The sequence below is a fragment of the Psammomys obesus genome, unplaced genomic scaffold, assembly GCF_907164565.1.
Source record: "Psammomys obesus unplaced genomic scaffold, mPsaObe1.curated_primary_1811, whole genome shotgun sequence".
Lineage (NCBI taxonomy): Eukaryota > Metazoa > Chordata > Mammalia > Rodentia > Muridae > Psammomys > Psammomys obesus.
In genome coordinates this window covers 41,831,677-41,846,581 of record NW_026585504.1, presented here as the reverse complement: position 1 = coordinate 41,846,581, position 14,905 = coordinate 41,831,677, and the positions used below count along the sequence as shown (strand labels likewise).

The window sequence follows — 14,905 nt, the reverse complement described above, 5'->3', positions numbered from 1 at the left end:
TGTGTGTGTGTGTGTGTGTGTGTGTGTGTGTGTGTGTGTGTGTGTGTTTTCAATTCTTTGGCACTTTAACTTCACCTTAACTATTACTTTTTGCTTACACAGGGTTTAAAGGTAAGCCAGAAGTAAGATACCATCTCATGTTTTTCCTAGGTATACAGACAGTCTTCAATTTATATGCAGTGTCCTGGATTCTTGGGAATATTTAGTTAGGTTTGGTTTTGTTGTTTTGATTTTTGTTTTTGTTTTGAGACAGGCTTTCTCTGTGCAACAGCCCTGGCTATCCCAGAACTCCCTTTGTAGACAGACCCGGCTGGCCTTGAACTCACAGAGATCTGTCCTTCTGCCTCCAGAGTACTGGGATTAAAGACGAGCACCACCAGGCCCGGCATTTAGTTAGGTTTTAGAAGTCCCGAGTACCAGCAATGGTAGTTTACACATGTAGGTCCTAGCACTCAAGAGACTGAGTTAGGAAGATTACTGTGTATCTCAGGATTCTCTTGATGTGAAGAGACACCATGACCAAGGCAACTGTTAAAAAGGAAAACATTCAGTTGGGGCTGGCTTACAGTTTCAAGTGGTCCATAGTGGGAAGCATGGCAGCATACAGGCAGACATGGTGCTGGAGGAGCTGAGAGTTCTGCATCTTGATCTGCAGGCAGCAGAAGTAGACTGTGTGCCAGATTAGGCACATTAGCTTGAGCATCTGTGATCTCCAAAGTGTGTCCACAGTGACACACTTCCAGTAACACAGCCACATCTCTTAATAGTGCCACTCCCTATGACCAAGCATACAAACACACGAGTCTGTGGAAACCATACTTATTCAAACCACCATACCATGAACTAGAGGCCAGACCAGTTTATAGGGTGTGAAACTGTCTTAAAATATTAATTATCCTTGCAAGTTCTATGTTAGATGGAGGTTTTATGTAGGCAGCTGTAATATTATAGTAACACTGACCTATGCAGTCAGTATTACTACTTAGATACTAGGGATTACATGAATTGAGATCAATACAAAAAAATAATAAAAGTAAAACATAATAAAAATTTTCAGTGCAAACCATATGGCTTAGCAGGTAAAGATACTTATGACCAAGCCTGACAACCTTAAGTTTGATCTTTGGAACCTACATGGTAGAAGGAAAGACCCAACGCCTTCACAGTGTTATGTGACCTCCACACTCATTCTGTCTTACGAATATTCACATGTATACAAAAATCAATGAAAAATGTTTTTAAAATATTAGCTCATAAGTTTTATTTTGAAACATTAAATGCCACATATTTTCTTCCGTATATTCATTGTTAGTTAGCTATTTTGATAAACAAAAGGATAAAAATTATTTTAGTTGTTTAAACTTTTTATTTTTTTCTTTATTTTTAAAAAATCTTTTATTAATTACAATTTATTCACTTTGTATCCCAGCTGTAGCCCCCTCCCTCATCCCCTCCCAATTCTACCCTCCCTCCCTCTTCTCCTCCCTTGCCCCTCCCCTAGTCCACTGATAAGGGAGGTCTTCCTTCCTTTGCCTCTGACCCTAGACTATCAAGTCTCATCAGGACTGGCTGCATTGTCTTCCTCTGTGGCCTGGTAAGGCTGTTCCTCCCTCAGGGGGAGGTGATCAAAGAGCCAGCCACTGAGTTCATGTCAGAGACAATCCCTGTTCCCCTTACTAGGACACCCACTTGGAGACTGAGCTGCCATGGGCTACATCTGTGCAGGGGTTCTAGATTATCTCCATGAATAGTCCTTGGTTGGAATATCAGTCTCAGAAAAAAAACCCAGGCCCAGATTTTTTGGTTCTGTTGCATTTCTTGTGGAGCTCCTGTCCCCTCCATGTCTTTCATAAGATTCCCTTCACTCTGCCCAAAGTTTGGCTATGAGTCTCAGCATCTGCTTCTATATGCTACTGGGTAGAGTCTTTCAGAGGCCCTCTGTAGTAGGCTTCTGTCCTGTTCCCTGTCTTCTCCCTCTTCTGATGTCCATCCCATTTGCCTTTCTGAAAGAGGGTTGATCATTTTACAGTCTTCCTTCTTGCTTAGCATCTTTAGGTGTACAGATTTTAGATGTTTATCCTATATGTCTAATATCCACTTACAAGTGTGTGTGTTTTTCTGCTTCTGGAATACCTCACTCAGGATGATCTTTTCTAGTTCCTATCATTTGCCTGCAAATTTCCTGATTTCCTTGTTTTTAATTGCTGAGTAGTATTCCATTGTGTAAATGTACCACAATTTCTCTATCCATTCCTCAATTGAGGGACAACTGGGTTATGTCCAGATTCTGGCTATTAACCAATAAAGCTGCTACAAACATGGTTGGGCAAATGTCCTTGTTGTATACTTGAGCATCTTTTGGATATATGCCTAGAGTGGTATAGCTGGATCTTGAGGAAGTACTATTCCTAATTGTCTGAGAAAGCGCCAGATTGATTTCCAAAGTGGTTGTACAAGTTTACATTCCCATCAGCAATGGAGGAGGGTTCCCCTTTCTCCACATCCTTTCCAGCATGTATTGTCACTTGAGTTTTTGATCTTAGCCATTCAGATGGGTGTAAGGTGAAATCTCAGGGTCATTTTAATTTGCATTTCCCTGATGACTAAGGATGTTGAGCATCTCTTTAAGTGTTTCTCTGCCATTCGATATTCTTCTATTAAATTTTAATTTTTGTCTGGTTATCCTTACAGAAATTACATCTTTCTGTGTGAGTAACTGAATGTCATTGGTTCCTCATATAATGTTCTGATTTTATTCTTGCTCAGGTGATGCAGATGAAGCTTCACATAGTTGCTTTAATCGCCCAGAAGGGAAATTTTTCTAAAACTTCTGCTCAGATTGTATTAGATGGCCTTGTAGACAAGATTGGAGATGTGAAATGTGGGAACAATGCAAAAGAAGCTATGACAGCAATAGCTGAAGCATGTATGTTGCCATGGACAGCTGAACAGGTTAGTTCCACAGAACTTTCTTTTTCTCTGTTGTCATTAATTCTCTCTTAAGACACTGTAATTCAAAATGATGAGTAAATAAAATGTTTCAAACAGGGATGCCTTTAAAACTCTGTCACCTCATTTTTTAAGGATAAATAAAATCTTTTATTCATAGATTCTTATAGTTAACAGCAGAAAAAAATCATATTTAATAATATATATCTTAAAGTCATAATTTATTTCTATAAGAAATATGGAGAAAATGGAGATCTGATGCTACATTTTCCATTGTTTCAGGTGATGTCCATGGCCTTCTCACAAAAGAATCCCAAGAACCAGTCAGAAACTCTAAATTGGCTATCAAATGCAATAAAAGAATTTGGTTTTTCTGGGTAAGTCAGAAAAAGAAAGTGAAATATAATTAAATATTTTACCATCTCTGGTGTTAATTTGTTTTCACTATCTCTGCTTGTTTCTGAAGCACTGAGGTTGGGTTGTCTAATTTATGTAAAGGGAAAGCACGTTTGTCCTGAGAGTTCTGTATTGACTTATAGTCTACATTTTGATATCCAGTAAAAGAAGTTTTTTTGTTGTTTTATTTTATACACACACACATTTAAAATTAGCATGGTGTGTGTGTGTGTCTGTCTTGTGGGAGGTATGGCAGGCAGGTGCCTTCTACACCAGTTTGCTATTCCCTGTCTACTCTCCCCTGTGGTTTTTTGGAAGTTCTAAGGATTGTACCAAGGGCTTGTACATGCTAGGCCAGTGCTTTATCACAGAGGCCTAGGTCCAGTCCCCTCATAGACAGACCTCTTAGTTATTTTTTTTTCTCGTGTTTATTTTTTCCTCAAGAGTTAATAGCTGTTCCACAGAAAAGCTAGTTCCTGAACAAAAGTATTTTTGTTCAGATACATTTCAAAATTACTACACAGTTTTTTAAGGCTTGAAAGGGCTCTTTTTGGGGTTCAACACTAACAGAATTCCTACAATAAAATTTTGTTATTGTAGGGGTTAGAGGGATGGCTCAGCTGTTAGGAGCACTGGCTGCTCTTCCAAAGGACCCAGGTTCAAATCCCAGCACCCACATAGTAGTTCACAGCTGTTTGTATTTCCAGCTCCAGGGGATCTAACCCTCTCACACAGGTATACATGGAATGTATATCTGTAAATAAAGAATAATAAAAAAATTTAGAAGATTTTTTTAATTGTTTAAGCATTCTTTGGCAAGTTCATTTTTGTATGGACATAGTTCATTATTTTTAAATTACATTTAGACCTACCACTTAACCTTCTTGTCTGGGGAGATGGGTACAGTGCACATTCATGTGTACATGCCACAAGACACACATAAGGTCATAAAACACCTTGCAGAAATTCTTTCCCTTCACCATGTAGCTGCTGTGTATTGAATCATGTCACCAACCGTGATGACAAACACCTTTACCCTCTGAACCACCTCACTGGGCTGTTCATGTTATTGCAGATTCCTGGAAATATTTAAGCCTTTTGCCACAACTTTTTGTGCTGGAACTATCAGTATATGCTATTTGTCCATGCACTTTTTAGAGTAGTTTTCATATAATAATGTGCTGTCTCTCCTTTTATAAATGAAGAAAATAAAGCACAAAAAGCTTAACACCCTAGCTAGAAAAGTACCATTGCAGCTGGGTGTGGTTGTGCACACCTTTAATCCAGTGCTCAGGAGGCAGAGGCAGAAGGATCTCTGTGAGTTCAAGACCAGAGCAACTCCAGGACAGCCAAGGCTACACAGAGAAACCCCGTCTCAGAAAACAAAAAACGAAAGAAAGAAAGAAAGAAAGAAAGAAAGAAAGAAAGAAAGAAAGAAAGAAAGAAAGAAAGAAAGAAAGAGAGAAAGAGAGAAAGAGAGAAAGAGAGAGAGAAAGAGAAGAGAGAAAGGAAAGAGGGAGGGAGGGAGGGAGGGAGGGAGGAAGGAAGGAAGGAAGGAAGGAAGGAAGGAAGGAAGGAAGGAAGGAAGGAAGGAAGGAAAGACACGAAATAGTTGCCAGGTGCAATGGCACAGGCCTGTGATCCCAGCACTCAGGAGGCAGAGGCAGGTGGATTGCTCTGAGTTCAAGGCCAGCCTGGTCTAGAAAACAAGTTTCAGAACAACCAAGGCTATATGGAAAAACCATCTTGAAAAAACAATAAAATAAAAAAAGAAATAATTGTGTGTATATCGATTCAAGATGTGAAAGTGTTATCCTTAACATATACTTAGCAAGGATGGCCTCAAGAACTGAGAGAATAAATGTGGATCTGAAATGAGTTATAGAAGACTGGAAGGCACAAGTTTGGGAGCTGATGTGTATGTAGGATGTCTGCTAGACATAGAAATAGAAATGTGACAAAGGCAGATTTGTATATGGTGCCAGTATGAGATAGGTTAGCAGATAAAACTTGGTGGCTGAGTCAGTCCTTCACACCCACATAAAGGAAGAAGGAAAAACTCTGCAGTTATTGTCTGGCCTAAAGAGATGACTCAGCAGTTAGAGAACACTCAATGTTTTTCTAGAGGACCTCAGCTGAATTCATTTCCCAGCACCCATGTTGGGTATCTCACAACTATCTGTAACTTTAGTTCCAAGGGATCCAACAAAGGTTGTCATCTGACCTCTCTATAAGTGGCCTGTGTCACAAATGCATGCATATACACTAATAATAAATATTTTTAAAAAAACATTTAAGAGTAGCTTTTGGAGTCTTAATTAAGCATAATAGGATTAATCGGTGTACAGATAGTACCTAAAGCTCACTTTAAGGTTATGAAAGAGGATACCTGAACCCTCCTCCAGTGAGAGTCAATCCTAAAGTCTGATTTTATAAACTCGCGAATATTTTGAAGATTTCATTTGTTTGTTATCAAGGAATTCTAAATGCTTTTTCTTTCTAGGTTGAACGTCAAAGCTTTCATTAGCAATGTGAAGACTGCTCTTGCTGCAACAAACCCAGTGAGTAACCTTCAGCATGCGTAGAAGCATTTTAGCCACTTTCGTGTTTCTGTTCTAGTTTGGAAAGTTCTTGCTGTTTTCTCTGGCAGGCTGTGAGAACTTCTGCCATCACTCTGCTTGGTGTGATGTACTTGTATGTTGGTCCTTCTTTGAGAATGTTCTTTGAGGATGAGAAGCCTGCCCTCCTTTCCCAAATAGATGCTGAATTTGAAAAGGTAAAGGTTCTAAAAATGATCTAACCTATGGGTAGTTTTAAGAATTTTACATTAGTTTAGACTAAATTTTTAACCAACTTTAATGGCATGTGAACATGTAATTCTAGCACTCTGAACCTGGAAGACCATGAATTATTTCAGTCAGCTTAAGCTGCAATAGAGTTCAAGGTCAGCTTGAGTTGCAAAGTAAGATTACATCTAAAAGACTAAGAACAAAAGCAGAGCCTAAAGAGATAACTACCAAAGAGCTATTCCACAGGACCCAAGTTCATTTCTTACCATCACTCATGTAGAATGGTCTACATTACCTGTAATTCTACCTTTAGGAAATCCAGTACTTTTCTCTGGCTTCTGCAAGTACACAGGCACACACATACTTAAAGATAAATCTTTAAAAAAAAAAAGGCAAAATGATCAAATTTTTAAACCTTTGGGATAAAGAACATATGTGTTTGGTTTTATGTATGTGAAGTATTCCTGGAAGAATTCATAAGAAATTTGAAATTAACTTTATGAAGAAAACTGAGTGATTATGGTTAGAATGGTTTTGTGTGTGTGTTTTTGTTTTTGTTTTGCCTTTTTGAGACAGGGTTTCTCTGTTACACAGAGCCCTGGCTGTCCTAGACTCTCTCTGTAGACCAGGCTGGCCTCAAACTGGAGATCTACCTGCCTCTGCCTCTCAAGTGCTGGGATCAAAGGCATGCACCACCACGCCTGGCAAGAGATCTATTTTCTCTAGTTATACATTTATATTATCATACATTGTGGATCTACTACCTATTCAAAAAGTACATTAAATTTAAAACCAATTTTTAAAAATAGGGCAGCCCTAGTTTGTCTGGAAATTGCTATATAGACTAGCAGACCTCAAATTTGTAGCAGTCCCCCTGCCTCCTGAATGCAGGGAGTAGAGGCATGCACTATCGCACGTGACTGAAATGTAGCTGTCCTGCTTTTTGTTTGTTTTTGTTAAAAAAAAATTAAAAACGTTAAGTCTTGAATAGCTTTCTGACTGAACATGCTTGCTTTTGTCGTAGAGATATAACTCAAAAAGACAACTTAGTGATTGAGAAGTCAAGTTCTAATAGTTTTCCATAAAAATAACTTGCTATTTTGTCTCAAAATTAGAATCTAGCTAGTGAATAAAGTAGGTATTACAACATTGTATAAATACTTTATAAGTTAGGAATGAAATTCAGTGGTTGAACACTTCCTAGAATGCATAAAGCCCTGGGTTCTATCCCCAGCATAGCAAAAAAAAAAAAAAGTATTACTAGAGAACACTTTACATAGGCACCTTCTCTAGTCTGTTTGCTGTTATGCTTCAAGTTCATTAGTTTCATTCATGTGTGTGTAGATGCAGGGACAAAGCCCACCTGCTCCAACCAGAGGAATTTCTAAGCACAGCACAATTGGTACAGATGAAGGAGAAGAAGGGGATGAACCAGATGATGGGAACAATGATGTTGTTGATCTTTTGCCAAGGATTGAGATCAGGTAGGTTTTACCTAAGAAATTTATTTCATTCTTTATGTGGACACACACTCCTTTGATCCCAGCACTTGGAAGGCAGACACTGGTGAATCATTGAGAGTTCGAGGGCAGCCTAGTCTACCAAGTAAGTTCCAGGACAGCCAGGACTATTACACAGAGAAATCCTGTCTCAGAAAACCAAAAATAAATGTTTGGATTTGTGTGTTTGCTTGTTTGTTTGTTGAGACAGGCTGCTTCTGCCTTCCTGAGTGCTGGGATTAAGAGGCATGCGCTATCGTGCCCACCTATTTGTCCTTTTGCCCTTTTTTGAGACTGGGTTTCACTATAATTTCATTATAATACAGGCTGGCCTTGAACCCACTGTCCTCCTCCTTTAGCTTCCTAATTGCCAAGATTTTAATTGTGCACTAGTATATCCAGACTCATTATACTTAAAATCTTAACTTTTTTTTTTTTTTTTTTTTTAATTCAGTAAAGAGAATTTTGGTGACATTACCTTTTAGGAATATAGAATTAAAATTATGCCTTCTGTTTTTCAGTGACAAAATTACTTCAGAGTTGGTGTCTAAGATTGGTGACAAGAATTGGAAGATCAGGAAAGAAGGCCTAGATGAAGTGGCAGGTATTATCAATGAAGCAAAATTTATCCAACCAAATATAGGTGAACTTCCAACTGCCTTGAAGGGTCGGCTCAATGATTCAAATAAAATCTTGGTACGTGGACCATGTGCCTTTTCTCTTTTTTTCCCTTTCCCTGCTGCTGTAGAAGGTTCATTTTTCATTATAGCTTTCACTAGCACAACTGAGTGATGTTATTTGTTTTGAACTACACAAAGATTTTCTATTTCTTAAATGTGTCTCAACATACACAGATTTAGTAATTCTCTTAAATGTCAATTTATTTTTTTTATAGGAGTCCAATACTAAATATCTTTGTGTGGAACTATTTCTATTTTAACATACGTAAATATGCCTAATTTCAATTTTTTTGTTTATATTTTAAGATACAGATCTACAATATAGTCCAGGCAGGCCTTTGAACTCACTATTTAATCTAGGCTCAGACTCCAAGCAATTCTGTATCACTCTCCCTAGTACTGGAGTTACACACATGTATCACCATGTCTGTTTAATTTCTAATAAGAAAAAGACTTAAGTGTATCATTTGTGTGTCTGAGAGGAAGAGGGTGCATGTAGAGGTCAGAGAACAGCTTGTAGGTGTCAGGTCTCTCCTTCCATCGCACCAAGGTTCTGGGGTTGAACTCAGATTGTCAGCCTTGATGGCAGGTACCTTGACCCACCATGGCATCTTGCTCGCACTCATTTCTACATTTTACTTTTTTATTTTTATATCAGTATCTTTTAAACTATACAATAAAATTCTAGTAATAGCCTTTTGAAATATTTTTATTTTTTTGCCAGCCATGGTAGAAAATGCCTTTAGTCCCAGTATTCAGGAGACAAAGGCAGGTGGATCACTGAGTTCCAGGCCATCCTGGCCAGCCAGGGTTACATAGTAAGACCCTATCTCAAAAAGAAAAACAATTTTATTTGTATGTGTATATGTGTTTGAGTGTGAGTATATGCACACAAGTGCAGCGCCTGATAAGAGGCTTAAAATTATTCATAGTCCAATTAGACTTGTGTTACAATACTGCTATCTTTTAAGGAGTCCGGAAGCCTGTAATATTATGACCACGTAATAGCAATTGTAAAACTTTGAGCAAGTTTGATTACTGTTTGAACCTGTGTTGAACCTTTTTCCTCAGGTACAGCAGACATTGAACATCCTTCAGCAGCTGGCGGCAGCCGTGGGTCCAAACATCAAGCAACATGTAAAGAGCTTAGGCATCCCTATCATTACTGTTCTTGGAGACAGCAAGGTAAATAAATCTCTCCCAGTGGAGCTCCATTCTGTAAAAACAGCCGCTTGCTGAGGTTGCAGGCAATTCTGCTTTAGAGTACAGGTAATTACTTAAAATTTTGTAAAGATGAAAAAATTGGAAAACAAGTAGTAAACATGCTTACCATCTAGGCAGAATTGATATGATGACTAGGTGTATCATTATTCAGTTCGTGATCCTTGAAATAGTTATGTTCTCTAGATTTAGTATCTTTATGACGTTTCTTTCTTACAGAATTGAAATAAATTTTTAATTGAGATATTTAATTAGTTTAGACATTTTTATTAATTAAGTTACAATTTAATGTGCCTGTTTCATATAGTTAATCAGTCAGTAAATAGTTGTGCTTTAATAACATTAAAGTTTTATTTTGGTTGTGTTTATATATGTGATGTATATAGCAGGTTTATTGGAAGCACCTCTCAGGGAGGGAAAGAGGGAAAGAGAAAGAGAAAAAAAATATGTATGCAAAGAGTGGAGAGAAGGGAGAGATACAGAAGCAGATAGGAGAAAGAGCTGGTTTGGGTTTTTGTTTTGTTTTGTTTGTTTTATGAGACAGGGTCTCTTTATGTAGCCTTGGCTGTCCTGGAACTCAGAGATTCTCCTGCTTCTTTCTGCTAAGTGCTGGGATTAAAGGTCTGTGCCACCAAACCTGGCTTAAAGTTTTGATATAAGTGTATGAATTTTAGATCTTGAAATGATTTTCTATAGCCTTCTAACCCCTGAACCACTGCAGCATGCTTTTCAGTAAGGTATTTATAATCTGTCAGAAGTCATTAAAGTTTCCTTGAAGGCTGAAAGTTTTTATTTAAATATTAGCCCTAAGCTAAATATTTTGGTGTCTCTTTACTTTTGTATTCACTTAATTTGAAAAATGAGATTTTTTTTTCAGTTTGTAAATCTTTATTTTCTATGAATGCAAGTTCGTATTAAAGCATATTTAAATTGTTAGTTTAATTCTTAACAATTTGAGTCTTTAACATAGAAATCTGTTCTTTAGCAGATAAGGTAATAAAAGTTCCTGTAGATTCAAAAAGCAAAATCTGTTTATTATTCTTGCATTATATTTATCCAAATTATTGTTTGCCTAATCAAGTGTAGGATTTTTCTTCCAGTTTTGTGTTTTATATTTTCACCTTCTTTTGAAGTCTTTAGTATAATCGCAGCACTAGTTCCTGTTTCATAGAAGATGGATCAGGCCATGTACACAGGACCTTTGAAGATGAAACCTCCATTGTTCACACTCGCCCTCCCTCCAAACTGTACTTGATATTTTTGCCAATTCTATTCTCAATTCAGAACAATGTTCGAGCTGCTGCCCTAGCAACTGTGAATGCTTGGGCAGAACAGACTGGTATGAAGGAATGGCTGGAGGGAGAAGATCTTTCTGAAGAACTCAAAAAAGAAAATCCCTTCTTGAGGCAAGAGGTTAGTACCATAAGTAAATCATATATTTTACTCATACCTTTTACCTCCTTAGGTGACCTCTATAATTATGTTTTCATGGTTAAAACAAATCATTGGGAGCGGTTGAGACACAGTGCCTTTCAATGTAGCCCTAGCTATCCTGAAACTCACAAGCTGGCCTTAAATTTGAGAGTTCTGCCTGCCTCAGCCCTGCTGGAATTAAATATATCTTTCACCATGCCCAGTTTAACAAACTTCATTTTAAACTTTATTTTAAAGATTGGAATGGTCGATTACTCCTATAATCCAGTTACTTAGAAGGCTAAGTAAGGAGGATCAACAGAGGTTTGTTCTTCATAATGAAGTCCACACTAGCATGGGCTACATACTGTATGAGAAACTGTCACATACACAAAAAAGAAAGAAAGAGAGAGAAAGAAGAAAGACTGAAACAAACTTATTATAAAAGTAAACAAAAATGATACCAAATTCTTAGAGCTTTCTCTTTTTGGGATTTATTTTTTGCCTCTGCTGTTGAGTGTTAGGATTAAAGTACAGCACCACACCTGGCCTTCCATCTTATTTTTCAAGACAGGTTCTTTTAATGAACCAGTAGCTCACAAATTCAACCAGACCAGCTGTTCCATAGATCCTCTTTCTGCCCCCCAGCACTGTATTACAAATATGGACCACAGTGTGTTGCTTTTAGATGACTGTTAGGGATCCGAACTCCGCTCTTAATGCTTATGTAATAAACTCTTTACTGACTGAGCCATCTTCCCACCATACTGCTTTTTCTTTTGGGAGTGGGGGGGTGAAGGAATGGGGTGTGGTGGGACAGTTGAAATAGGGTCTCATATAGTCCAGTGTGGCTTCTAATTCAAATATGGCTGAAGCTGGCCTTGAACTCATGATCACCTACCTTCACCTCTCAATTTCCACCCAGCTTTGTGTTTCATTAACAGTAACACTTTTGGCTGGGAATGAAACTTAGTTGTTAGTGTTTGTCTAACATGCAGAAAGCCTAAGGTGGATCCCTGCACTTTGTAAAACTGAGTGTGGTGGCTCATTCTTCTGATTTCAGCATTTGGGAAAGAGAAGCAGAAGGATCAGGAGTCTGAGGGCATTCTTGGCTTCACAAGAAATTGAAGGCTAGCAATATGTGTTTGCCTGGTTTTTAAAATAGGATCATTTTATATATATATATATTAGGATCATTTAAGGATATATGTGCAAACATGCACACATATATATAACAATTAATGAAAAAAGAGGCCATGAAAGAGAACAAGGAGGTATATGGGAGGGTTTGGGGGAGGAAAGACAAAGGAAAAATAATATAGTTATAATCTCACAAAAGAAATAACTTTTAAAAATTCTTAAGTAGAGGCTACACAAGAGACACTGAATTTTGAGTAACAGTGCAGATAATCTTTAATACCTGCTTTGTTTAGGAAAGTGAGTAAAGATTAATTATATGACATTCATAAATATTAATATGTAATCTGATCTTGAAATAATTTTGGCACAGAAGTCATAAGTAAGATTCTTCCTTTCCCCCTCTGAGACAGGATTTCTCTGTGTAATCCTACATGTCCTGGAACTCATTCTGTAGGCTAGCCTCAAACTTGCCTGTCTCTGCCTTCCAAGTGCTGGTATTAAAGGAGTGCCTAACTTAAGAAAGATATGGTCAGAAAAGGTTAAATGCTACTTAAATTTTATGCATTTAAATTTATCTATCCATCTATCTGGTTTTTTTCAAGACAGGGTTTCTCTGTATAGCCCTGGCTGTCCAGAAACTTACTCTGTAGACCAGGCTGGCCTTAAACTCAGAGGTCCACCTGCCTCTCCCTCCCCAGGCTGGGATTAAAGGTGTATACCACCACTGCCTGGCACTACTTTAAATTTTAAATTATGAAATTAAATGTTCTTGAGGTAAGGACTTGCTTAGATAAAATTTCACTTTACTCCCATTTGATATGTTTTTATATTTTTCTGTGAGTAGGTTCTCAGCTGTTTTCTACAAGCTAGTCTTTCTTCCCTCATCCTCAAAAGAATGGTTTTGAACTAATAGCAACAATTTTTCTTCTGACCCCTGACTACCAGGTAAAAACAAAATTGGCGTCTTCAGAGGATTCAGAGTCCCCCTAGGAGTCAAGCCTCTGGACACATCTATGGGGCATTAGCTGCATTACTTTAATGATGGTCAAGATACATTTAACTCTGTAGCCAATAGCATTCCAGAGGCTGGGAACCTGAACTGAATAAAAGTTAGATAGAAAGGGAGCCAAACACTCATTTATGGCTCTCTGCTTTCTTGCTTTGGATAAAATGTGATCAATTGTCTCAAGCTCCTGTCAGAACGTATTCACTATGCTTGACTATTCCCTTATACTGTGAGATAAGATAATTATTTTACTTTTAAAAAAATAGAAAACAAAAACTTCTTAAAGGACTCCTTTTTTGTGTTTGTATAGTATATACTTTTCTGTTGAGCTCTTAAATGGCAAAAATCAGATTTAATCAGATTATAAAAATAGAGTTCAGCATTCAAAAATCAGCAATCCACTGTTCCATAGAATGTGTAAAATAAAACCCATGTGATCATATCAATTGATTATAAAAAGTCATTTGTTAAAATATAATCCTAGTGGGTCTGAAGAGATGGCTCAGTGGTTAAGAGCACTGTCTGCCCGTCCAGAGGTCCTGAGTTCAATTCCCAGAAACCACATGGTGTCTCACAACCATCTATACTGGGATCTGATGCCCTCTTCTGGCATGCAGCTAGAACAGTCATCTACGTAATAAATAAATCTTAATAAATAAATAAACGATACTAGGATTAGGAAAAATATTTGCAAACTTTTTCCAATAAAGAGTTAATATCTAGATTATATAAATAATTCAAAACTGTATAGTAAATTGTATATGGTAATACATTCGTGTAATCCCAATATTCAGGAGGCTGAGGCAGAAAGATCTTGAGTTAGAGGTCAGCCTAGGTTACATATAAACTAACTCCAACTCCAGATAACAGCAACAGATAATGAACAGTAGAAAAAAAAAAGAAAACCTCATTTGAAAATGACAAAACACATGAATGAACAGTTTTCTTTAGAAGTAAATACGCACCAGATGTGGTGGCACACTCCTGTGACCTCAACAATCGGGGAGGGAGAGGCGGGCAGATCTGAGTTCAAGGCCAACCTGGTCTACAAAGTGAGTCCAGGATAGCCAAGGCTACACAGAGAAACCCTGTCCTGAAAATAAACAACAACAAGAAAAAAGCAAATAAGCTCTTGAGGATAACATTATTACTTATCATAGAAATGTTAAGTGAAAATTGACCTAAGGCTAGGCATGGTGCTATACACATAATCCCAGGATTCAAATGACTGATGTTAGGAGGATTGCCATGAGCTTTAGGCAGCCTGGGCTATAAAACAAATACAGGAAAACTACATAGTAGGGTATCTGTAGTGCTTGATTTTAAACTCTACTTTATTTGGGGTGTTTAGTTCTCAGCCTCCCTTCCAACCCCACATAGGAAAAAGAAAGTTTACTTCTCTGGTCTCTTTAGGGTCAGTGGGTTCTTTTAGGGCTTTATACCAATCTCCATCAACAGCAGATGCAGCCAGCAATCTTCTTCAAGCCGCTGCACCTAGAACCATTTCTCTCCATCTGTCTGCTCCAAACTGCCACACCGTCTCTCCTATCTCCAAACTGCTACACACCACATGCCAATACCAGATGCCCCACTTTCTCTTTCTGGGCTCTCAACTTATATATTTTGAGCCCTAGACCTCCATGGTGCATGTGGAAGGCTGTTACCAGCTGGCAAAAGCCACACTCCACACAAGAAAATTAACAGGTGTGGACAAACTGTAGCCCAACTAAAATCCAGCACTTGGGATTAAAACAGAAACATATTTACATAACATAACATAACATAACATAACATAACATAACATAACATAAC

General features: G+C 37.8%; 1 protein-coding gene across 3 annotated transcripts in view; it reads left to right on the top strand.

Moving 5' to 3' along the window:
• The window catches only part of Ckap5 (cytoskeleton associated protein 5), a 97,009-nt gene that overhangs the window by 56,197 nt on the left and 25,907 nt on the right, over positions 1–14,905 (top strand). For all 3 annotated transcript variants that reach the window (XM_055600719.1, XM_055600709.1, XM_055600728.1), the window contains 8 exons: positions 2,767–2,952; positions 3,232–3,326; positions 5,849–5,906; positions 5,996–6,121; positions 7,479–7,618; positions 8,155–8,329; positions 9,385–9,498; positions 10,819–10,947. In XM_055600719.1, the coding sequence (XP_055456694.1) occupies positions 2,767–2,952; positions 3,232–3,326; positions 5,849–5,906; positions 5,996–6,121; positions 7,479–7,618; positions 8,155–8,329; positions 9,385–9,498; positions 10,819–10,947 (1,023 nt within the window). The remainder of the gene's footprint in view (positions 1–2,766; positions 2,953–3,231; positions 3,327–5,848; positions 5,907–5,995; positions 6,122–7,478; positions 7,619–8,154; positions 8,330–9,384; positions 9,499–10,818; positions 10,948–14,905) is intronic.